The 24,517-nt window shown below is 40.2% G+C and overlaps 1 protein-coding gene across 1 annotated transcript; it reads right to left on the minus strand.

The window, feature by feature from the left end:
• Positions 1 to 15,942: 15,942 nt before the first annotated feature.
• Positions 15,943 to 20,747, minus strand: LOC135476802 (uncharacterized). The gene is made up of 4 exons (XM_064756934.1): positions 20,290 to 20,747; positions 19,170 to 19,441; positions 17,906 to 18,012; positions 15,943 to 17,413 (listed from the first exon to the last, which is right to left on the minus strand). The coding sequence occupies exons 1-4, from the start codon at positions 20,464 to 20,466 to the stop codon at positions 16,911 to 16,913; spliced, it is 1,059 nt and encodes a 352-aa protein (XP_064613004.1). The 5' UTR covers positions 20,467 to 20,747; the 3' UTR covers positions 15,943 to 16,910.
• Between the last annotated feature and the right edge of the window lie 3,770 nt (positions 20,748 to 24,517).

A 24,517-nucleotide genomic window follows, 5' to 3' on the forward strand; every position in this document is an offset into this window, starting at 1 on the left:
CATACCTTTATTATATAAATATATGATCTTTGTTTTGCTCAGTAAATAATAATCACGTACAAAAAGTGGATATCATTGTTACATTCGTCGAGGAATCTTATCAAAGAGTCCAAGAAAACATTCTGCATAAAGCAAGAATCTCGGTGCAAGAACACAGAGATTTATCGTCAGAATTAACGGACATCTTCACAACTTATCATATACACTTACAATTTCACCAGACAAAAGTTTTTACTGACAACGAAAGGATTGAGGCATGGTACACAACATTTACTGAGAACGAAAGGATGCAGGCATGGTACACAACATTTACTGACAACGAAAGGATTCAGACATGGTGCACAACATTTACTGACAACGAAAGGATTCAGGCATGGTACACAACATTTACTGAGAACGAAAGGATGCAGGCATGGTACACAACATTTACTGACAACGAAAGAATTGAGGCATGGTACACAACATTTACTGAGAGCGAAAGGATTCAGGCATGGTACACAATATTTACTGATAACGAAAGGATGCAGACATGATACACAATATTTACTGACAACAAAATGATGCAGGCATGGTACACAACATTTACTGACAACGAATGGATTCAGGCATGGTACACAACATTTACTGACAACGAATGGATTCAGGCATGGTACACAACATTTACTGACAACGAATGGATTAAGGCATGGTAAACAACATTTACTGACAACGAAAGGATTCAGGCATGGTACACAATATTTACTGACAACGAAAGGATGCAGGCATGGTACACAATATTTACTGACAACGAAAGGATGCAGGCTTGATACACAATATTTACTGACAACGAAAGGATTCAGGCATGGTACACAATATTTACTGACAACGAAAGGATGCAGGCATGGTACACAATATTTACTGACAACGAAAGGATGCAGGCATGGTACACAATATTTACTGACAACGAAAGGATGTAGGCATGGTACACAATATTTACTGACAACGAAAGGATGTAGGCATGGTACACAACATTTACTGACAACGAAAGGATTCAGGCATGGTACACAATATTTACTGATAACGAAAGGATGTAGGCATGGTACACAATATTTACTGATAACGAAAGGATGTAGGCATGGTGCACAATATTTGTAGAGCAGCATCCTTGACGCGGACTATTCACACAAATAATACACAGCTATATTTATTCACTTATTTGTTCATTTTTTTTTTCACTATTATCCCACCGTAAGGTAATGCAAATCTCCAGAATTAAAACCCTAACGGACTCAGTGAAAGCCCTCCTTAAGTCCTCCTTAGTGGACCTACGACGGAATTTATTATATCACTTGTTCAGCGAGGGTACACAAACTAGCTTTGTTAGGAACGGATAGTTTGCGTATCGTTAGTTTACAAGCTATCAGATTAAACAATATCAGTTCTTAAAATGATTTGATTTATTCCTTTAATTGATTAGTGTTTTACGCCGCACAGAAGAATATATCTCTGATACGACGGTGGCCTATATTATGGTGGGAGGAAACCGGTCAGAGATCGGATCGGCCATCCGCAAGTTGCTGGAAGACCTTCCCGCTAACGACAGAAGAGGAAACTAATATGGTAAAGTTACGCGTTCGACTACGAATTGTGCAAAGCTAACAGGTACGTTATAACGGATGATTTTCGTGGTCAGCAGACTCTATCACTATTGTACGTGTAAGTTTAGTACTTAAGTAAGGTGTGTTTTTTTAGAGCGGTGTATTATATGTATTTCAAGCAGTATAGTCATGCTGACTTTAAGGTAGTTCTAGCTGGAAGTTGTTGATATGCCTACTCTTTACAGCGCATGTGCCGCTCTCTACGCTTACTTCACATAACTGCTTGACCTATAGAACCTGTGCGGAGTAAGAAGGCTTGTATACGTAACACTACCGCATTGATTTCCCTTACTATTTATGTAATAAATTTGTCAACTTGAAAAATATATATCCGCTAACTTTCGCGTGGTACAATGCCATACCACCACATGCGGCTGGCATTTTTCTCTACAACATATCGAAAAATTGACCTAGCATGACCACCACTTTTTGAACTGCTGTTGTTGGAAGTGGAGTCACAGTATTATGTTACCTTGGTATCCTCCGGAGTGGGGAGAGGGGGGGGGAGTAACATCGGCAAAAAAGTTTCAGTTATATCCAAAATTCTGATATATTTTAATTAGGCGCAAACTAACAGAGCAGAAATTTATAGGGCATCCACACACAAAAATGTCTGTGTGGCAATATTATCCAATCACAACTCCTTCACTCTTCAGCTTGAGTAATACTGCCACATACCAAATCTTAGACCCTACTGCTCGAATTGCGCATGTGTAACCCTTAGGCTGAGCCTCATTACTGCTGTCCTCGCGCGGAACTATTTAATCCGAAATCATCAATAAAAACATTTTAGATGTTGGTTAGACTCGTCTTGCGCATATGTTGGAGATAAAAAGAATGAATGTGTATAAAGTACATGCACTGCTAGAAAACTTTGAGACACAGTTCAACTTCATCATGCAACGTGACCTCAGTGACCTCGGCGTTGATTAAGATTATTGCACAAAATTTGGTAGTGGTGGCAGAGATATGAAGTGATCCTGGGGCAAATGTGCTCGAAATGAGTTTTACAATCAGCTTTTGTCGGTAAAATTGTACTGTGACATCCAGTGCATTAAACTTTGTCCTGGGATATAATAGACACATCTGTTTTTGTTGAGACGTTCATTCTAACACCTTATGCCAAGATGTCATGACTGTGCAAAGTTACTGATACTGTTACTGTGACTTCCCTGTGTAGAAGAAATGATAGGAGACAACGGAAGACCTGTGTGAGAAACGAGTATGGGCCAGTGGGGAGGTAATTGTTCAGACGTCATGGTCCGTCAATGGCAGGTGCTAGACACTGAGTTCATGGGAAACCCCAATCTCTCAGCTCCCTGTCACCGAGCCAATCCGATATGACTGTCGACTTGCAGTAACTTTTAGCCGAAAGCTTACAGGTGATATTTTTTCCCCACGAAACCTGAACATCTCAGAATCACGTGAACTCAGACTGTGGATATCCACATGGACAGAGGCCAGATCCTACGTTTATCTGAGCTCTATACGACATAGAAATTACCTTTAAGTTATAGATCAATCAGTTCAACGTCACGGTCATGTCACCAGAGTCATGAGTAACGGCGGACAGACTCGATGACGGGAAGCTGAGAGAATAAGATTTACATGAAGCCTGTAGCACATAAGGGAAAGGTGCTACTGCCATGGAAGGTGACCAGTGCAAACTTTTTTATGAGGAAGAAGCGATAAGAGACTGAAAAAACCGCGGGAGAGACGAGTATAGGCTAGTATGAAGGTAACTGTTAAAACGTCACGTGGTTCGTCAGTGGCCCCTTAACATGACGTACAGCAAACATGTAAGACGCCCCGGACGCGTGAAGGACCACCTGATCTTCTTAATAACAGTGTGGTTGAAAAAATGTCCTCTTAATGTCACAGCGTAGGAAAATGGCTACTTTGAAATCGCTGTCAGGGACAGTATATTCGTTGGATTCGTATAATTTTCAGTTCTCTAGATAGTTTGGGTAGTTCTGTAGAGCTTAAGTGACGTTTTCTTGTATAACCACTGCTCAGCAATCGCTGACGGAGTGAAAAACATGGGACTTTTTCCCTATCCGTCAACATGGGGTGGCCATTTTGTTTTCGCTCACACTAGGGCGATCACGTGATCTCCAAATTTCGGACCGCCTTACAGAATATGACAAATATTAATAGTCGGCTAAAGGTTCTACAGCAGTTCAACGTAGGAATGGTTTTCGTCGGACTCAATGTTGTAATAGGCTCCTGCCATGGTATCATCCTTCACACCGCGGCTGTCTGCATTGGTCAGATTTGAACTCAGAGTCATAGGGGTATAATCGTCATCCATGTTTTGTGGCCGAGGTCATGGAGGTATAGGGATTATTCACGTTTGTGACCAATGCCAAAGTGCTAAATGAGTTATCCACGTTCGTCGCCGATGTCATATAGCTATAATTCGGATTATCCAGAGTTTGGGGTCGAAGTCGTAGGAACACAAGGGTTATCCATGTCCGGGACTCGGAATGCCAGCGTTTGAAGATCTGTTTCTCTCATTCTGTAAGCGTGAATATATATAGTGTTACAGCTAGATAACTATAATTAGCAGGCGCTAGAATTATTCGGCATTTGTTTCATCGATTCATTGCTGTTTTAGTTCATCACAAACATTTGTTTCTTTTACTTATTTGATTTGTATTTTAAATCAAACTCTGCAATATTCCTCTGATATTACGACGGTCAGGTTAGTCGTGAAGGAAACTGGGCTAAATTGCAATAAAATAAAATAAAAACGGAAACACATTCTCAGTCGGCCAGAGCTGGATTCGAACCTGCTAATTGGTAATGGGTATAAGTGGTCATAACTAAGTAAAACTGAGCGACACAGTTAGCTAGTTTACTGCAATCACTCTATTCCATCAGTAGTACGGACTTTAAGGTACGCGTGAGACATACCAAAACGGAGATAAGAGTATGAGTTCGGGAATAACTCTGTTTATACGTATGAATTAACATGAATCCCCTACTTTACCACCTTAGCTTGAATGAGAATTGAGTGAGTGAGCGCTTGGGGTTTAACGTCGTACTTAACAATTTTTCGGTCATATGACGACGAAAGAATCCTTAGAATGCATGTAATGTACCTCCTTGTTGCAGGACGGATTTCCACCGCTCTTTTATCTAGTGCTGCGTCACTGAGACGCCTTACCGAAGGGAAGTAAGTCGACCCGCCCGAGCCATTATACTGGTACGGGTCAGCCAGTAGTTGCACTATCCCATTCACGCTGAGCGCCAAGTCAGGAATCTGCAACTTCCTCTTTTAAAGTCTTAGATTTGACTCGACCTAGGATTAACCCTGGATCTACCGCTCCCGAAGCGGGCGCTCTACCAACTGTGCTAGCGGGGCTGGTTGAATGAGAATGGAAAAAAGCAGCAACAAAAGAGTTTACCCCTTCACATCACTAAAATCTGTATCTAAAACACCATCGCTATATTAAAATCTTTTTCCGGCATGGAATTAAGCACTTGTAATTTCAGGTTGACTTCATATTGTTGGAATCCGTTGATATCAAGGGAATTTTTTTTACTGGAAAACATCATGGTGTTAGGACAATTCTTGTACAGTCTATTATTTATAATGTAAATAAAACTCGCTGGCAGTAAAAGCATGGTTTAGACAAGCTCAGAATAAAAAGTTTGTGACGTCATCGAGATTAGCAATTAACTAAAATAATTTGAAGCATTTAAATGCTTGCCTTTAATTCTATTCAAGTAAAGTTTTGAAGAGAAGTGAAGGTACATATGTTGTACATATGTGCCGCAATCTCAACCTCTCCTAAAAAATAGAAGTTGTTTCCTTTGACAAACAGCCGTCCAGTTTATTTATTAATTTGCATTCTGTGTCTAGGAAAAATAAATGGGACAGTGGAATAAGGAGAGAAATTTGGCCACAGGAAATAACAGTTATGGAAAAAACTATAAGTGAGAGACAAATTTACCCCTGATTTCGTTGTCTGTATGGCGCCATGTTGAACTGGGATTCGAAGCTCTCTTGATGAGGAGTCCTGTTTGGTACAGTGTGTGGACCAGTAACAACCGGAACTTCTGTGGTTCTCCCTCTTTTTAATCTCCTTCTAACAACCAAATGAAAAATAAAAATTACGTAGTTGTTCAACAGTTTTTCGGCTCAGTAGACGACTACTGATTCCGAATATCGCAGGTTCAGTGGTGTCTTTTCGGTAAATAATATATGAAATACGTGGGTTTTATTTTAAATATAGAGTTTACGATAAGTCATAATATATGAAACGTGCAAAAAAGTTTCTTAGGGGCCTAAAAATGCCTTTAAATTACAATTTTTCCAAAGGTCAAAATAACTTTGCGGAGGGAAGGACTCGAGTGGGTGGCGAATCCTGTCATTTAGGCGTATAAGCGTGGGAACAGGTGATCGTGTTTCTAGTTCTCTAACATGGCGTATCACGTGACTTAGTAAGGATTCCATACAAAAGGTCCATTTACAGAGTTACCAAACATGGCTGAACGAAATGACTGTGTTGGTCCAGGCCTGTTTTCATCTCTCTTCCAAACTTACTAAGGTTATATTATTCCTTGCCTTTCCTTCAAAGCAATTGCTGGGAAGGGGAGGGGGACACGAAAATTTACTTTTGGAAATCGTTTTCAGTGGTCTTTCCACTGATAAGTACTTGTATTGTCTTTAATATTTTAAAGCGCCAATAAGACAAAAAAAATAAATATTAAAGAATTCTTTGAAGAAGCCAAGATCTTTTTAGGAGATTGTTATCTTTTGTCTGTTATATGAAGACGAAATAATTGAAGAAGAGTGTAATGAAGGAAACTATAGTTTATTTCTTTTAGGCGCTCGGCTATATTCAATTGTCTATAAAATCAGTCATAGTCGCAACCAAAAGTGCCTTTAGTCAGTGACACGTAACAACACAAGCTCTACACGTGGATATGAGTCCATACTCTTATAAAGAAAATAAAGTTAGAACACTTTTTGTAATTTATAATTTTAAACTCCATAAGCCTTGTTTCGATACCAAGAAGCCATTACCTCGGGTGACGTCATCATTATCCAGAAACCAATGGCATGATGGATACCAAAGGCGACACTAGTTACCAAAACTCCTATCGACTTTAATTTAAACCTTGTTTGTAGTATATGACCTCACAGTAATATGTTTTTAGAGTTGCATGTAGTCTGTTCGCTGAGACAGTAGTAGTAGCGTGGAGTTAGTTCTAACCGCATTTTATGTGTAGCTATAGTAAAACAAATCACTCTCCATGCACATTGCCCAACATGCCACTTTTTTGCTGAATAATTATGACGTCCCTCGAGGCAAGGCGTTCTTGGTGTTGAAACCAGGCCTATTTTACATTGTAACGTTATAAATTCGAAAAATTATTATAACTGTATTTTCCTTGCAATAATATAGACGTACACACATATTAATGTGGGGGCCTCCGTGGCTCAGTTGGTTAGCGCGCTAGCGCAGCGTAATGACCCAGGAGCCTCTCACCAATGCGGTCGCTGTGAGTTCAAGTCCAGCTCATGCTGGCTTCCTCTCCGGCCGTACGTGGGAAGGTCTCCCAGCAACCTGCGGAAGATCGCGGGTTTCCCCTGGGCCCAGGCTCTGCCCGGTTTCCTCCCACCAAAATGCTGGCCGCCGTCGTATAAGTGAAATATTAACTGAGTACGGCGTAAAACACCAATCATATAAATAAATGAATAAATATCAATGTGTAGGGCTTGTGTTGTTTCGTGTGACTCATGGGAAGGTGATTTTGGTAGCGAATATGGCTGATTTTACAGACAGCTGAAAATAGACGGCTGGCTAAAAGAAATAGAGTATAGATGGAGCGAGATGATAAACTAATAACCAAGAAAAGATGCAAAATATACATAGACTAAAATGTGCCTCACACTAACCTAAATAGTTACAGTTGACAGGACAAAACCACCCACCTCATGAAGACGATTACACCGACATTAATTACTACAATAATAATCACGGCAGGCACGACGATAATTAAGATGTAGTCAGTGGCTAGTAACGAAGATGCTGTTGGCGTGGTGGCGGGAAAGTCTTCTGTTGTTGTGGTAGCACCCGCTGTTGTCTTCTTAGTTGTTCCATGTACTGAACTGTTTTGAGAATTACTAACAGATGTTGTTGCCGGCATTGTACTTTGAAGTACTGTAACAGAACGTTGTAACTGTAACTGTACTTTGTTAATCACTGACACAGGTAAAAACAATATATGCCAAGAGATGGTATCAAATATCCTTTTATTTATAACAAACATTTTGTTAATATCCACCATACAAATACTATTTTCAAATCTCTCCTTCTCGTTAAAGACAAATCGAATGAAATATTTAACACCTTATTTACAAAAAACTTTTCACACCTTTCCCCCTGAGCTTCGCATCATTTTTTTTAATGTTTTATTCTCCTTTTGCAGTGTTCCTGTGAGCTGTGAGCTTTCTGTAAATTTCTAGTCTGTTTACATTTGACGCCATGTTTTCAGGCTGTTAACCAGTCACAGGACAAAAAGACAGCCAACTGTAGAATAAGTCTAAATGAAATTTGGTTGAGTGATGAAATTTGAGTGAATTCTTCCGATCGCTTCATGATCGTGGTAGCATGCTGGATAATTTATGCAATAAGACAATTGTGATATTATTCTAAAGCATGGATATTCAAAACGACATGTATATGTTGTCACTCGGGCTTCATACAGGCCTACCGCTCTACTTACATGTGATCACACAAAATCCACGTATACTCCTGTACATGTATACGTGGTCACTCGGGCTTCATACAGGCCTACCGCTCTACTTACATGTGATCACACAAAATCCACGTATACCCCTGTACATGTATACGTGGTCACTCGGGCTTCATACAGGCCTACCGCTCTACTTACATGTGATCACACAAAATCCACGTATACTCCTGTACATGTATACGTGGTCACTCGGGCTTCATACAGGCCTACCGCTCTACTTACATGTGATCACACATAATCCACGTATACCCCTGTACATGTATACGTGGTCACTCGGGCTTCATACAGGCCTACCGCTCTACTTACATGTGATCACACATAATCCACGTATACCCCAGAACATAGATATGTGGGAACTCAGCCTTCACGTACTTTTTTACGTATTTGTCATCTCACAGGATTCACGTATACCCAAATACATATATTGAGTTAATTAAACAAGAGATAAAAGATGTCAATCTAGTGCTTTTATTCTGGCATGGTGACATAATAAAGGTTTCCATTTTTGCTGTCTGCATAACAAAATATATTTAAAATACTTACCGGTAGAATTACAGGTATATGAGGTTGACCTGATAATGGTGAGAGAAAGTGGGTAAGTGTGGTCTTTACACGGCTCCCGTCTGATCGGCAAACTTCCGGCATGTAGGTCACAGATGCTCTTACCAGAACATTGCCTCTGCAACTCCAGGCGTCCATTATTAGCCCCAGTTTCTTTCCAGTTGCATACGCTGCACTCTTCAGATGCCGGAATTTGCTCAGGACAATTCCAGGAGCTTTGACCCCGGATGTAATAGATGATCTCCGTTATGTAGATCTCAGTCCCCTCGTCACACTCTAAGACGTTGTACATTCGCCTGATGTTTCGGACACCACAAGGGGCTTTTCGGAAACCACAAGGGGCTTTTCGGAAACCACAAGGGGCTTTAGATATTTTACCTGAAGATCAATGAAACAGAATCAACGAAGGAATAAAATTCCGACATGCAACATGGTGGGTGGAGGAAACTGGAGTGCACCCGGAAATATCTTGTGATTTTAATAAAATTGATATGTAATTTGTAAACTACTGTTATTACCAGCCCAGAGACATACATTGTGACCAATGTAATCCTAACCCAGACACTTGGCGGCCAATTTAACCCTGACAGACACCGGTTGTTTGTCTATCCAGCCCTGACCCAGACATTTGCCTGCCAATCTAACCCTGACCAAGACACCTGGAGACCAGTCTAGGCCTGATTCAAATACGGGGAGGTCAATCTAGCCCTGACCCAGACACTTGGTGGCCATTCTGGCAATGATCCATACACCTCAAGGCCAGTCAAGCCCTGACCCAGAGTCCTGGGGGCCAATCTATCCCTGACCCTGACACCTTGAGGTCATTCTAGCCCTGACCCAGACACTTGGAGGCCAATCTAACCCTGACACCTAGAGGTCAGTTTATCCCTGACCCAGACACTTGGAAGCCAATCTAGTCCTTACCCAGACACCTGGAAGTCAATTTAACCCTGACCAAGACACCTAGAGGACCATCTAACCCTGACCAAGACACCTAGAGACCAATCTAACCCTGACTCAGACACTTGGTGGCCAATCTAGCCCTGACTCATGGACCTGGTGTTCAATCTAGCTCTGGCCCAGACACCTAGAGGCCTATCTAACCCTGACCCCGACACCTAGAGGCCTATCTAACCCTGACCCAGACACCTAGAGGCCAACCTAACCCTGACACCTGAAGTTCAGTTTAGCCTTCACACTGACACCTGGAGGAACGAACTAAATTGTGACTCCGACGAATACCCTTTGAAGGGCTGTTTACCTTTGTCCACCATTTCCCCAAAACGGCCCCGAAGTGATTCTGGAGATTTGACAACAACAACAACAACTTATGCACACGGCACAAGCACAAGTGGTGTGAAATCCAGGTGTTGTAGTACCCTGTCGACAATCGATGTACTTTCTTTCAATCAACCGGTTGGACCAGTACACATTTTGAGTAATGATAAGAATGACAAAGACCTTTTTCATTTAATATTTCCTGATAACACTTACCAGAATATAGCAGATCAAACGAATTTATATGAAGGCCTACGGAAGTGTCAAGATGTCAAACCTGATTCAAAATGGACTGCAGTAAATGCAGGCGAGATCCAAGCCTTCATTGGTCTTCATATTTTGATGTCTGTCATTCCATTTGACAGCATACAAGGATTACTGGACGAGGGACAGTCTTTGTGAAATTCCAGCCTTGGCCAAAATAGAGACACGACTGAGATTTGAGAAAATCTTACAATACTTCCATTGTAATGATGTGGGGAATCCTACACGTGGAGATCCAGGTCATGGTCCTATTCACCATGTCAGGCCAATATTTGATGTCCGGCAGAATTTACAGGACAATTACAGTCTCCACAAATCTGTATGTGTGGATGAGGCTATGATACCCTTTAGAGGCTGCCTTAGTTTTAGGCAATATCTTCGAGCCAAACCATGTAAATTTGGAATAAAGGTTTGGGAACTTCCTGATAGTTATAATGGGTATGTGTATAAGATGCAGGCGTATACAAGAAGGTCTGAAAATGGAACACGAGAAGAGGGACTTGCATCTAGAGTTGTCAAAGATCTGACTCGATGTTTAATTGGTAAAAATCAAAATGTTTACATGGATAATTTTTGTACAAGTCCTAAACTGTTTGTGAAGCTGTCAGCCGATAACATTTATGCAACTGGTACATGCCGCGTGAACAGGAAAGGTTGGCCAGAGAAATTACGCTCCAGATGCCTTCAGAAAGAAAAGGGAGTAAGCCTGAGCCTGCAGAAAGATAATTTAGTTGCTACATGTTGGTTTGATAAAAGACAGGTGAACTTTTTGTCAACACAATGTGATCCAACTAATATGGTGAAAATGAAGAGGAAACAGAAAGACGGTTCAATACTGAACATTCCAGCACCTGAAGTTGTTGTAAATTATTCAGAAAACATGACTGGTGTCGATCATAGCGATCAACTTCGACTTCAGTACCCATCAGGAAGACGGTCCAAAACTTTTTGGGAATATCTGTTTTGGTTTTTAACTGATACTGCTATAGCTTGCGCCTTTGTACTTATGGGTGAATCACCAAATCATCGCCACACTACTCGTACTGGGTACAAGTTGAGTTTCGTAGAAATCTGGCGCGTCTTCTTATAGGACAATTTCGACAGAAACGCATGTACTCCTTGACTGAAGTGGGCAGTAATGGCAGGTCTCACTAGCCAGTTCTCATGTCAAAACGTGACAGATTTAAACAGTGCTTGATAGACAAACTGCACAAGGAATCTATCTATGGATGTGCCATATGTGGGATAAATTTGTGTGTGGTTTGTTTTGAAAAGTATCATGCCAAAGTAATGGATGCGGAGTAATAATTACAAGTTTACCATATCTTTCTTTTTTTCTGTTCAGTAAATCTGGCTGCTCTACTTCATATACGGTATGTATTGCTTATCACATTTTTAGGACACATTCAACGTAATTATGAATGTGAAGAACAGCTAAATACCTGACTGGAAGCTATTCTCAAATCCAATTGCTAATCATACACTAAAATTTAAGCCATGCAGGGGCATCCCCTGCCCTAGTGGATATACAGAGTTCTCTGGTCTCCCACTAATGAGGTGTCTGAACTTGGCTTTGAGAGTCTTAGGACCCCGTCTGTGGCTACGGCAAAAGTCATAATTAGTTGACATTTGTCACATTATTTTTCTGATATTAGCAAAATCGCTCAGTACTAGTGCACTAATTTATCACCTTTCTTTCATTCACTGCTCAAGTCTTCCCATACCGGGTTAATTTTATTTCACATGTAAGGTATGCATCCAAATCCCTTTTTTTTTTTTTGGCTCCCTACAAAGCTCTATGTGGGAGATGAAAAGCTGCATGCAATCTGCACAAAATTACTTGAATGAAAGTTGAAACTGAAATGTAACAAAAGTAAATTGAATGAATTCGTCATGTTTGTTTATTCTGTCAGTGTATATTACCTTTACTCGCTATGCAGTACAGTAAGGTCAAGTGGGCCCTACACAATACGAGCTGGGAATAGTCCAGGGAAGTAACTGGACTTGAACTCACAACATAATATGCCTTGTGGAAGTTGTAAATTGATTTAAATGGATTATTGATTATCAGAGAATTGTTCTCTGTGAGTCAAACATGTTTGCCTGAAAGTTACCTGAATGATCCCCTTTGTAAATGTTGTAAATCAAAGGAATTTGACAAGATTCTTTATTCTCTGTTCAAACCTCTCAATAATGCATTAATTTTACCAACATGGTTGCCTTAATGCCCCACTGTATTGTAAATTCAAGAATATTTGTTTCTATACAGGCCTGAATGGTTGAATGCACTGAAATTAAATGAAATTATCGCATTTAAAGATTTTCAGTATGACACAGTATATTGGATTAAATAGGAACATAGGAGCAACACCCGCTGTGAAAAAAAAGGCTTGGTATGACAATTTTCAGAATCATTGACCTTCAATGTTGGCCTGAGATTAAATGCAGGAGAAAAACTCTGTTATAGTATTTGAACTTCTTGGAATAAGGAAATAAGCAATGAGCTTATTGTTATTTCTACTTTCTCAAACAGACCTGTCAATATAAAGTGTAAGGCCTTTATACCTGAAAGTTGTTTATATGCATGTAGTGGTCATTTCAATTTCAATGATTTTAGCATGTTTCTTTTTTTGAGGTCGGTGTAAAACACCAGTCAAATAAATAAATTTAATTGAGGTAATGTAAAAATGCTTTACTTCATACATTGTGTGTAATTTATTTATTTATTTATTTGTTCGGTGTTTCATGCCGTTTTAGCCCAGAGGATACCCACGAACATCTGCAGGTTGCTGCAGACATAAGTGTCCAATTGCCGTCATTACCAATCGAAATAAATATTAGTTAGTTTGTAGTCTCAACGTAGTGTGGCGTTTTGCAGACGTGATTTACCTTTTCGTGTTTAACTTCAGGTTTACGTATTTTACAACGACTGCGTAAATTAGGTTTTATTCGCAACGAAATCGCACCAAGCCTCAGCCTCAGCACAGCCAACTGGGTTTTTTTTTCACAGCCGTTGTCTGACACCACACACAAGAATTTATTGACTTTAATATACGATCATGGACAGTTTTATTGAAGGAGGAAATCGGAGTTCACAGGGTAAAACACCAATCAAGGCGATCTTCCACTCAATTTCCACCTATACATGCCGTACACCAGACATATGGTCCGCACGAACGTCGTGCGGGGGTAGTTGATCGTTTTATTGTCACCAAGGCCCGAACAGCAGTGAAAGCAGGGGAATGCACAAATTCCCTGCAGATCTGTCAGAAACTCATCAGGTACCAAGTGGGAGAGAAGGGATTCTCTCCTGACAGGGCCGGGAAGTATTCTCCCATACATTAACATGACTGCCGGTGGTTGCTTTGAACACCACTTACATTAATAGTTAAATATTGTACAAAGATGCTGGATTTTGTCGGCATTTTTGTGTAATGTATGCATGGCGTTTCAACAAAATTTTTTTCAAAAAAATCAAATATATTAAATTCGCGAGCATCGAAAATGAAATTGTAACTGTAAAATAAATAATAGTGTCGTTTACTTGCTATACGAGCAAAACCAGAGCAGTGACGACAATGCCAAATGGTCACATGTCACCGGTGAAATATTCCCTCTAGTAAGGTTTTTTTGTTTGTTTGTTTTTTTTTTTTTTGTTACGTTTCATCTTTAAATGTGTATTTGAATTTAAAAAAAAAATTAAAAACTGGTCCCTGGCCAACGAGGTCTATCCCTGGTCACGCTGGTTTGGCTGATGTTATGCGACAATACACTCGTTTACAAATTACACAAATCTCCACAGGTAAATAAATGCATAAATCAAAAAGCTCTGTGTAGTAAGTCTGACTGCCTAACGTAAAGACACGCATGGGCGAGGCAGGAGATCATCATTGGACCGTCCCTGCAGTTTTCCCACCTATGAACAGAGCTCACCTGAGCCTCCCGAATTTACGTAAAGGCTTCGCATGGGATTTTTCCAGGCTGAACTTGGCATACCTACTGACTCATTGAACAAAGCCGGCCCTTGAAGCCGAAATCACCCGCTAAGATACATTTGTAAGGACGGATTAAGGCGAAGCCCTGGCGGCCAAGTGTGAAAAGCAAATAAAAGGCTCTGGGAATGAGCGCAGCAAGGATAACAGCTATAGAGTCAGCTAATGTGTCTCAAACGACTTTCATCTTTCAGTCTGCATACAGCCCGGTTAAGACGACGTCATCTGAAACGTACGGTAGACTTATATATACCTCACTAAACTCCTTGTATGTCACTGGCAGCCTATGTTGGGTTCGAACTCACGACGTGAGATGATAATATCGAAATGATAATAAGCATATAATTTGTCATTATTCTCATCATCGCCATCAACATTACACGGACTACTAGTGTCCAATTGCTTCAATAAATCACAATAATACAAAATTAATTATGTATTTTTCCGCCAAATGACTTTTTATCAATTACATATGTAAATAACTATATCCGAATCGACCCGTAGTTATCCGATTTTCAGACAGTTTTATGAATAGTGGTTATGAATGGTCACACTCCAGATTCCTAGCCACGACCGATAGGGTCATGCGTTCAAAACCATTTTCCACTGTTACACTCCCGGGATTTTATTTGAGAAAGTTTTTCAGTTGTCTGACATTACATTGCTCTTATTTGGCTTAAAAATTATTTACTTCAATGATGTTTTTCAAGAATATTTCACTTATAGAACGGTGGCCATATTTCATGGTGTGAGGAAACCGGGGAAACACACGTAAACTTCGATTAGAATCAAAATAGCAAAATGTATTGTAGTCAGTAAATATGATACCCTGCAAAGGTAGACTAAAATCGTTCCAACCACAAGTTCTAAAATATAATATTAAACTCAAGCTATACAGAACTCAGAACATCCATAACAAATAAACTCTTTTACTAAGGGAATCAAATTGGACCAATATATTTTTTTATTCTGTCTTCAGTTGCATTACATACTCAAAGCCATGAGGGATTTTAAGTACAAACGTAATTGTACTTAGAATACTACCAACATAACCTAACGCTACGTACACCTTAGAAAAATATGACGTATGTATATGATCACTGTGACGTCATTCCAGAAACAGGTGTATACATTCTCGATGTTCAGATGTGAAGGCTTTTGGGAAAAAGAGATGAAAGCAAACAAGCTGTATGGGCTTAATTAATACAAAAAATAAATATTATTAACTTTCAAAAATACGATAATTTCAGGGGAATATACAATGCTTAATAATACGTAATAACACTTTTAGGATCAATTCATCAAATTTTTAAAAGTACATATATTTATTAGTTTTGATGCTTAAGGTTGAAAAGGAAAACACATACTTTAAACGTGTCATGAGGAGAAAATATTAAAACTAATCATAAATATTTAACAGCATTTAAATCAGCCATATGTATTGTTCTGTGATTGATGGAATAAAAAGATTGGTAAGAGTTTATCTGAACTAAAAAAGCTAGCAATATGAATAAATTATGCCACGGGAAAATAGCGTGTTATAATTAGTGAGGAGACATACGTAGCCCAACAATGGCACAACTTTGTATGCACAGGTGTCTTTTTTTTAAACAATAACTACAAGAACTCGATGTTGAATAAAGGAAAACATATAAAGATCCCATCTCAGGAAAATCGTTCAATATTTATATGATATTCGGTGAGTGATTGACCATTTGGCCTGAGTGGTGAATTAGTACTGTGAAATCAGAGCTGGATTCCAGTTACGGGTTAAAATTCCGTACTTTTATTGTTACACAGTTTGTACATCGATATTAACCCACCAACCTTGGTCTAATTCTTTTCGGGCACTTTCAGCTGAGTGCATTCAAAAATCTCGACTTTTCTTACCTTTTTCTAAAACTTTTTCACCTTCTTTTTGAAGAGAAGCTACAGACATTTTTATATGTCACCAAAGTGACAACTGTTAAAGGATTAAGAGCTCATTGCGAATTCCTCTAACTGGTAATGTGGATTCCGAATTTAAAAATTTGTAAGAGAATGTTTTAGCGTGCTATACACGCCATTTTACAAAGAACGTAATTGAAGTAGTTTAGCAAAAATACAACTACATGTGCATTCGTGGAAAGACTTCTTATATATACTTAACATCCTAAATAGATTTCAAATCCATTTAAATCACTGCAACAGAAATACATGATGGCAAAATCGGGATTCATAACGTCTGAACCATATTCCCAAATCAGTCCCATACCAAAGAACAGGCTCCAGCTCTGAAATGGAAAGTGACTTCGCAGGTTTTATGTTAATCTCTATAATACATACATACACCTCACTGTTCTTGGCATCACGTGTTGATAATCCAGTTCCAAAAACATTGTCTTTTCGTCGCTTACTTCACATCCACTCAGTATTGCCACCAGTGCTTTTTGGTTGTGGTTGTCGGTCGTTTCCACTCCCAAGATGGATATTTCCCTTGTTGAGGGGCACGCGTCGTTGGCCGGCGCGTGTAGTAGGGTCGGCGCGTTGTGGGACGCTTCCACCAGCTGATTACCTTGGAGGTAGAAGAGGGGCGGGGTTTAGTCCAGGGTCGCGTTGTCCTCTGCCAGATAAAGGTTCTTTTTGGAGTTGTTCGACGTTGGGTTGTTGTTCTGATGGGTCTTGCAGTTACAGGACGAGAGGTTGCTGGTCGGATGGTCCGTACGGGCCTCCTTGTGGTTTTAAACGTTGGTTTCTTTGTAAATGTGGGTTTTACTGTTCTAAATGTCGGTCTCTTTGTGGTAAATATCGGTCTTCTTCCACCTCTCTTCACGATAGCCACGTCAGAGCATCCGTAGAACTCTTCCTGAGGACCGCAGCCAACACAACAACTATCTGGTTTATCGGGTTTGTCGCATCCCCAGTCCTTACCTGCAGGCAAAGAAAAATCTCAGGTGTCAAATTCAAACTCACCTTTTTTGTCTTTAACAAGTTCTTCCTATTAGATGCTACATTCTTGAATGAATTTATTTATTTATGGACACCATAATATACAACCAGAATGTTATTGAAACATCATTGTCCGTGATCGTATGATACGTATTATTATTTTAGCGCTTTCACAGTGCTATACCAATATCTAAAATTTACTAAGGAGGAGCTGTTATAAGTACCTAGACTTTTTCAGAATATTTACGCAGTACCTAGGTATAACAAATGCGGTGAGCCCTCGTTTGTCAAGACCTGAAGTGCTCCACCCTTTGAGGTGACAAGTTCGAATCTACCTCTCGCTGGTTTTCCTCTTTGCATTAACCTCGGTTCGTCATAAAGGTAAAGTAAGCCCTAATCTCGAATGCGGGGTCAGTCAACAGGTGAATAAACATAACAAGAGTTGTAATCAGATGGCGTTTTACTAATACTTACCGGTGTGATATTTCCACTGTAGCACACACTGAGAGCACGTGAGGCCCGCCGGGAGAACTGCTCTCACCGTTACGTTCATCGGCTTAAAATTCTTAGGCAGGAAATACCTGTGTGTGGAAATGAGAGTACTTTATACCTAAAAGATAGGACTCATGGATTAAATGTTCTTTTTATGACGTCAATGATTAATTTTCCCATACCCCAGTGTGTACACGTACACGCACTATAACGTTTACATGCACTATAATGTGGTGTACACACAAAAAACACCGGTGTTGTATGAAGACAAACTTGTGTTCTTTCCAACAAAAGTCTTGTAAAATATTTGAACAACTCCATCTTGTGGTAGTGTTGAAAGAATTGAACACAAGATGTGTTGGATGTTATACACAATACTTGTCGAAAAAATATACACGTTTTTGCTCTATTGCATAAATTACCGGATTTTGGTCCAACGCAAGTTTGCGTTTTGTTATTTTGTAACACAAACACGTATAGTTCACATTTATTTAACACGTGTTTGTGTAGAGGTAATATATTTCTATGTTGAATGAAAACAATTTACTTTTTTGTACAAAAAGTCTAATTAGTTTCTTTAAGAACAGAACAATGTCTAAATCATAAGACGTCAGTCTGGCACACTGGCATTGACAGCACAGGTATACCATGTGTGTTGCTGTTCCACATCACTGAAATCAACCATCATATCCTTAAATTTAAGAAATTTTGGAACGGAACAAAATGTGAGACAGGAGTGGGAAAAGAGAGAAGATGGTGTAGTTTGAATTTTGATGTGGCGCAGAAAGAATATTGGTTACCTTCTAATCTTAGTTTTCACAATGGTCCTTGCTGAGATTTAACCGTCTTTTTTACGTAAGATCCAGTGCAACAATGATCTTAGGATCTTTTTATCTTGCCTTTCTTTAACTGAAAAGAAGCTAACGGGAGCATAATTTGTCAACTCAGTGTGCTGGAAGTGACGAAAAACGTGTAAGATTGACTAAGCAGATGTGTTATTGCGATAGGCCGCAATTGCCGCCATCGTTCGACATTTCCCTCCTACACAAACCGGTTCCTGTTTGTGTTGTTAAGCTGTAGTGCTTATGAACTACCTATTTGCTTTAAGAGCCCAACTAAGCAGAAACAGTGACGTACCACAGAAAAACCAAAGAGAGTCGATTGCTTCGATGGACTTCTTTTCAGCGGGCAATGATCCACATTGTCTATATGGTGGATTCGTCACTTTGTTTACAAACATACTCACATTGAATCTCCGTTGGAGAACTTGAGTGGATATCTGTCCAAGCAGGATTGCGTGGCTCGAACCTTCTTGTTGTTAACAGGACAAAGCTTAAACTGGAACCAGCCTTTGTGCGGGGCTGTGATGTCCAGCGTAATGGTAATTGTAGCGCCTTCCTCGTACGTGTCGACAATAATGCCGTTCGCGAAGCGACCCTTCGCTTCGTGGGGTCTCGGGAAGATGTCATATGGGTCCCCGCACACCCCACACCGCCCATTCTGCTTCTCCCACTGATGCTAAAACAGGCGAAGAAAGGCACAATTAATGAAGAGCCCTTTAGGTTTGTATGTGTGGTGTTTGGGTACTAGGTGTGACGGAAAACTTTAGGAATTAACTCTCAAAGGGACTTCTAACTTTATCTCAGTCAGATGTGAATGTATATGTTAGTCAATATACAGTGAGATGATTAGACAAATTGGTCGGCGTATGTATAGGTGGTATACTGTGAAAGCATAGGTCGTATACTGTGTAAGCATAGGTCGTATCCTGTGTATGCATAGGTCGTACACTGTGAACGCATAGGTCGTATACTATGAAAGCATACGTCGTATACTGTGAAAGCACAGGTCGAATACTGTGAAAGCATAGGTCGTATAATGTGAAAAAATAGGTCGTATACAATGAAAGCATAGATCGTATACTGTGAAAGTCACTTAAATGACCATTTTAAGAAATCAAAGACTACGTTTTAAGAAGACTTCGTTTTTGTAATACTAAACGTAATCTGACAGGTAGTCTTGAACACAAAAGTACATGGATGCGTATTTTTCGTGCAATTTTATAGTAACAGTTTAAACATCATGATAAGATATGTTATATAGTGAAATAAATAAAAGCTCTACCGGCAAAAAAAAAGTATTGTTCACATTATGCGACAGTGATCAGGATTTAAGAGTGAAGGACACCCGGTAGAGCCTAGCGACCTCTGGTAAATACTTGACAAATCTCTTCACTTAACTACAAAGCTGAACCATTGAGATATGGTTTAGATTAGAGTCTACAATATCCCCATTGATAACGAATTGGCAAGACTGTTGTGTAATTGTTTAAAAAGAGAATATGACGGAATTTAACTTTGTTTTACCTTCTGTCCTCCACAGTTGAGCTCGTGATCTTGGAAATCAGGAGGGTTGTCGAAGCCGAATCTCCACATGGTTCCTCGATTTGGAGGATCTACCAAACGTCCGTGACCATCTGTACCAGAGGGGAAGAGGAGAGTCCACAGTATCACAGGAAACACCGTGACTGTTACTGTAACCATTGTTGTTTTATACCCTTTCCTGAAACTGATGTTACGTAGCTAAGTGGAGGCGACGATTTGGCGATGCCGTGCAAACGAAACTCTTACGATGACACTCAGTTGCAAAAGACAACTGAACGAAACTGAAATGATGGTAAGTGGGGAAACTGACTGAACAACAGCATCTAAATGATAGTGCTGTGACTGTAAAAATCCCTACAAAACAAGCTGTCTCGGTGGTAAGTTGATACGACGATTGGATGCTGTCTTTGAAATAAAACTGTTACGATGTTGAATCTGTGCCTGTGACTGACTACCCAATGGTAAGCATGGGTTACCTGGGAAGGAGGCCTGGGGTCTTTATATACCTGCGCCCTGGCTTCATAGTGATTCTAACCAGGTAACCGGGGTCTGACCCGGAATGCCTTCCTGACAATGGTAAGATTTCACCAGGAATTTACATCTCTCTGATACTTTGTTCCCAGTATTACTTGAAAGCTAATCCAGGCCTAGCGCGGGTCTGTGTGAACGCCAACTAACCGGTACCCGCAACTAGTGGATGCGATGAGTAAGATATTTTACGAGAACGTGTCACTTATTGTTCCGCTAATTTGAATAGCTTGTCTTGCTCAAACATCTTCTTTCTACTAGCCAAATGGGTAACAATTCAATCGTCATTACATCAACATTTTTTATGCGGAAAAACTTAAATTTAGCCAGAGTCTGCCAAAAATAGCAATCGGGCGATGAACCTGGTGATATCCTGGTGCATACGTTTATGCACTATTGTCTATTGATTTACTTAGTGAACACAACGTATCATTGCAAGTTAACGACACATTAGTTTATTTTGGATACAATAGATGACAAGACATGGACACAATGTGTTATATTTGAAGATGACAGGACGTGGTTGGTACGGTACCTTCATCACAGCTTCGAAATGATCATATTTGACTTACTGGAGCCAGTGCGACTGAGAAATGTAGACAAGGGTTGGCTACCTCTTCGATAAACCCGGACGAATCACTTCGTATACCAAATACCTTTAAATAAACTTCTTAGATAACTTCATCGCCCTAGTAAAACATTGCTACCTTGCCGAAACTTCAAAGACGCCTGTTTGTATGTCACTATACAATTATTACAATCCCAGCCTATTTGGTTTTATTTCCATTGCACCAGGCTTTTCTTTAGGCCAATTAACCCAAACCATGGTTACCCTTGCAATTTTTGCAAGACTGAAAGCAAACAACAGGTCTCCTGAGTATCTAAGGAGACATTTAGTCCTACATTTTTTTTACCTGCAAAATCTTATCTTAAAAAAAAAAATTGACAATGTTTGTGATCTCTGTAACAAAGAAAAATAAATCATTGAACATTAATTTTTCCAGTGTGAAAAAAAGTTAAAATATTCCGGTAATCTTTTGAAAGGTGGCTAATGCAGGAAGGCAAGTTTTTAGTGTAGCATCAACATTGCTACAGTAATTCTACAAATAGCCAACGAAAAAACAATAATAAACACTCTCTATATATATTCGATAAAAAAGGTTAATTTCCAAACTATAAAGATTGTTACGTCTAAAGAGAAAAGATATTTAATAAAATAGTTGAACACTTTAGAATCGAAGAGTGTATTGCCTAAGTAACGGGGATTGAAAATGACTTCAAAGACAAATCGAGTAGCAGCTATATTATGATATTCAAAGAAATGTATGTTGCATGTTATCTTTTATATTTATATAGATTTTGGATTGACTCATTTATTAGTCTCCTACCTGTACCGGCTGGATGGGTGTGCGTGTGTGTGTGTGTGGCGGCGGTGGGGTGGGGTTGGGGGTTTGATTATAAGTTTGGACTACATGTGTCAGTTTGTCAAGGAACGTTTGTCCAGAATTCTTCGTAACAAATTAACACCTGGTGCATGGCTTCACCATGGCAAGATCAGGTTGTAGTTTTCATACATTTTAGACAAAATCACTGCCGTTCGTCTTTTTGTTCTGGACTTTGACATACAAGTAGCGTTATGAATTATGTAATATAGGTGTACACATATAACAGGTGGAAGTCACGCGGTCCTCGACGAACTCTCGAATGCGCAAACTGTCACACGAAAATCGTCGACTGTTTGTTGTCACCCAAGTCCCCATAAATGGCGAGATGAATAGAATGCCCAAGGCCTGGTTAGTGGTTCATTTATCAAAGATCCATTGGTCAAAGTGCATTGGTCAAAGATTCATTGGTCCAAGATCCATTGGTCAAAGGTCCATTGGTCAAAAGCCTAATGATCAACGACCAAAGGTCAGTTGTTGAAAGATTCATTGTCTAATGGTTTATTTGTCAAAGTTCCATTGGTTCCATTGAGGAGGATTTTCCGGGACCAGCTATCAGGAGAATGCCACAAACTCGCTGCCTTTGGAAAGTCTTGAATTCTGACTCAGAAGGTAAAAACAAATGTATTATGTGACTTATCCAAAATGTTTGGCAAGCTAGTCATGAACTTACTGGTCTCTCCACGTTCCAAAGAACTTCTTGAGTTCACAAACGTTTTGCTCATTGGTTTTCTCCAGCCTTACGTTTGTCTCCTGTAAATAACGTTTTATGCAACATTTTTCCGATTTCCAGGTCATAGAGTCACAAAAATTAGTTGCTTGTCATTTCTGACGGGTCACATCGTACATTTCGGCGTTTCTGTCTTTAGCGAGAGGAGTTCGAACTGGGAACTCCCCATCTGGATATTAATGAATTTCAAGCTAGCGGTTTCAAATATAAACTGACGGCAAAAGAGTGAGTGAGTGCTCGGGATTTAACATCGTGCTCAACAATTTTTTCAGTCATATGACGAGACGGCAAAAGAAACTTTACCACTCATAAATTGAAATTTAACCAACATTCTCAGCGAATTAGGTCTGCTTAACCCAATAAAAATCTGGCTCCAAGCATATTCCCATATGGGGAAAGCTATATGTAAGCCCATACCAATCTGCTGCAACAGAAAGAGAAAAGTTTTAAAACCACATGACCCGTGGACGGGCCGAAACCGCAAGGTCAAAAAGTGTATAAAACGTTAAAGCCAGTACGTCAGACTTGTCAAAAAACAGACTTTTGAAATACACCGTAGTCATGCTGACATTGCAAGAACTTTTGGCGTTCTCGTGTAACCGTTACAGATCTGATGCAGAGTTACAGGCAGACAGGACGGATCTCAGACAGGCCAAGAACAGGCAGACCTAGGGTAACCACGCCCAGCGAAGACCGGCACTTGCCTGCCTTGCATCTGCGAAATCGCTTCCTGACTGTGATGTCATCTGAGCTGAATACGTTAGGTCATCGGCTCAGTCGGCAGAGAGTGTAAAGGAGATCATGGAATCCGGGCTTATCGACTATTCAGAGGGCAGTTATGGACTACACAACATCGTAGTCAGAGGTTAAGGTCTGCCATAACTGCACGACGTAGGCTGTGACGTGATTGTCAACGGGTCGTCTTCACAGATGAAAGCCGCTTTTGTCTGTTCAGAGCTGATGGAAGACAGCGTGTATACCCGCCCTAGCTTGCCTTCAGGAGGTGGTACCGTATGGTGGTGAGGGAGTGATGGTATGGGGAGGGATTCATGGACAAGAACGGACACCACTGGTCATTATCGATGGGAACTTAACAGCTCGGCGTTACGTGAATGACATTTTACGTCCGATTGTTCTGCCCTTCCTTCGCCAGCATCCATGTGGTGTCCCTTACCAGCATGACAACGCCCATACAGCTCGAGTCGCGCAGAACTTCCTTGACGCCAACGACGCCAACGTCTTACCATGGCCTGCACGTTCCCCAAACATATCTCCCATAGGGCACCTCTGGGACGCCCTGAATCGCCTCGCAAGACACCGAGCACAACTTCCACCTAACCAGCAGGAACCGACACGGGCTCTTGACGAAGAATGGCATCGTATCTCACGTGACCCCATCAAACGAATGACTTTCTCTATGCGTCGGGGAAGTTTTGCATGCATTGAAGCAAGAGGTAGCCACACAAGGTACTGATGAGGCGACTTCATCAAACTGAACAACTTTTTCCTT

This window comes from Liolophura sinensis, chromosome 10, assembly GCF_032854445.1.
Source record: "Liolophura sinensis isolate JHLJ2023 chromosome 10, CUHK_Ljap_v2, whole genome shotgun sequence".
Taxonomy (NCBI): domain Eukaryota; kingdom Metazoa; phylum Mollusca; class Polyplacophora; order Chitonida; family Chitonidae; genus Liolophura; species Liolophura sinensis.

Bases quoted from the DNA above. Each gene is read 5' to 3' on its own strand.
- LOC135476802 (XM_064756934.1), bottom strand. From the start codon at position 20,466: ATGGTTACAGTAACAGTCACGGTGTTTCCTGTGATACTGTGGACTCTC. The intron at 18,013-19,169 runs GTGAGTATGTTT...TTCCACACACAG, and splicing joins TTCTCCAACGGAGATTCAAT to GTATTTCCTGCCTAAGAATT. The intron at 17,414-17,905 runs GTAAGTATTAGT...CTTTGCCTGCAG, and splicing joins ACAGTGGAAATATCACACCG to GTAAGGACTGGGGATGCGAC.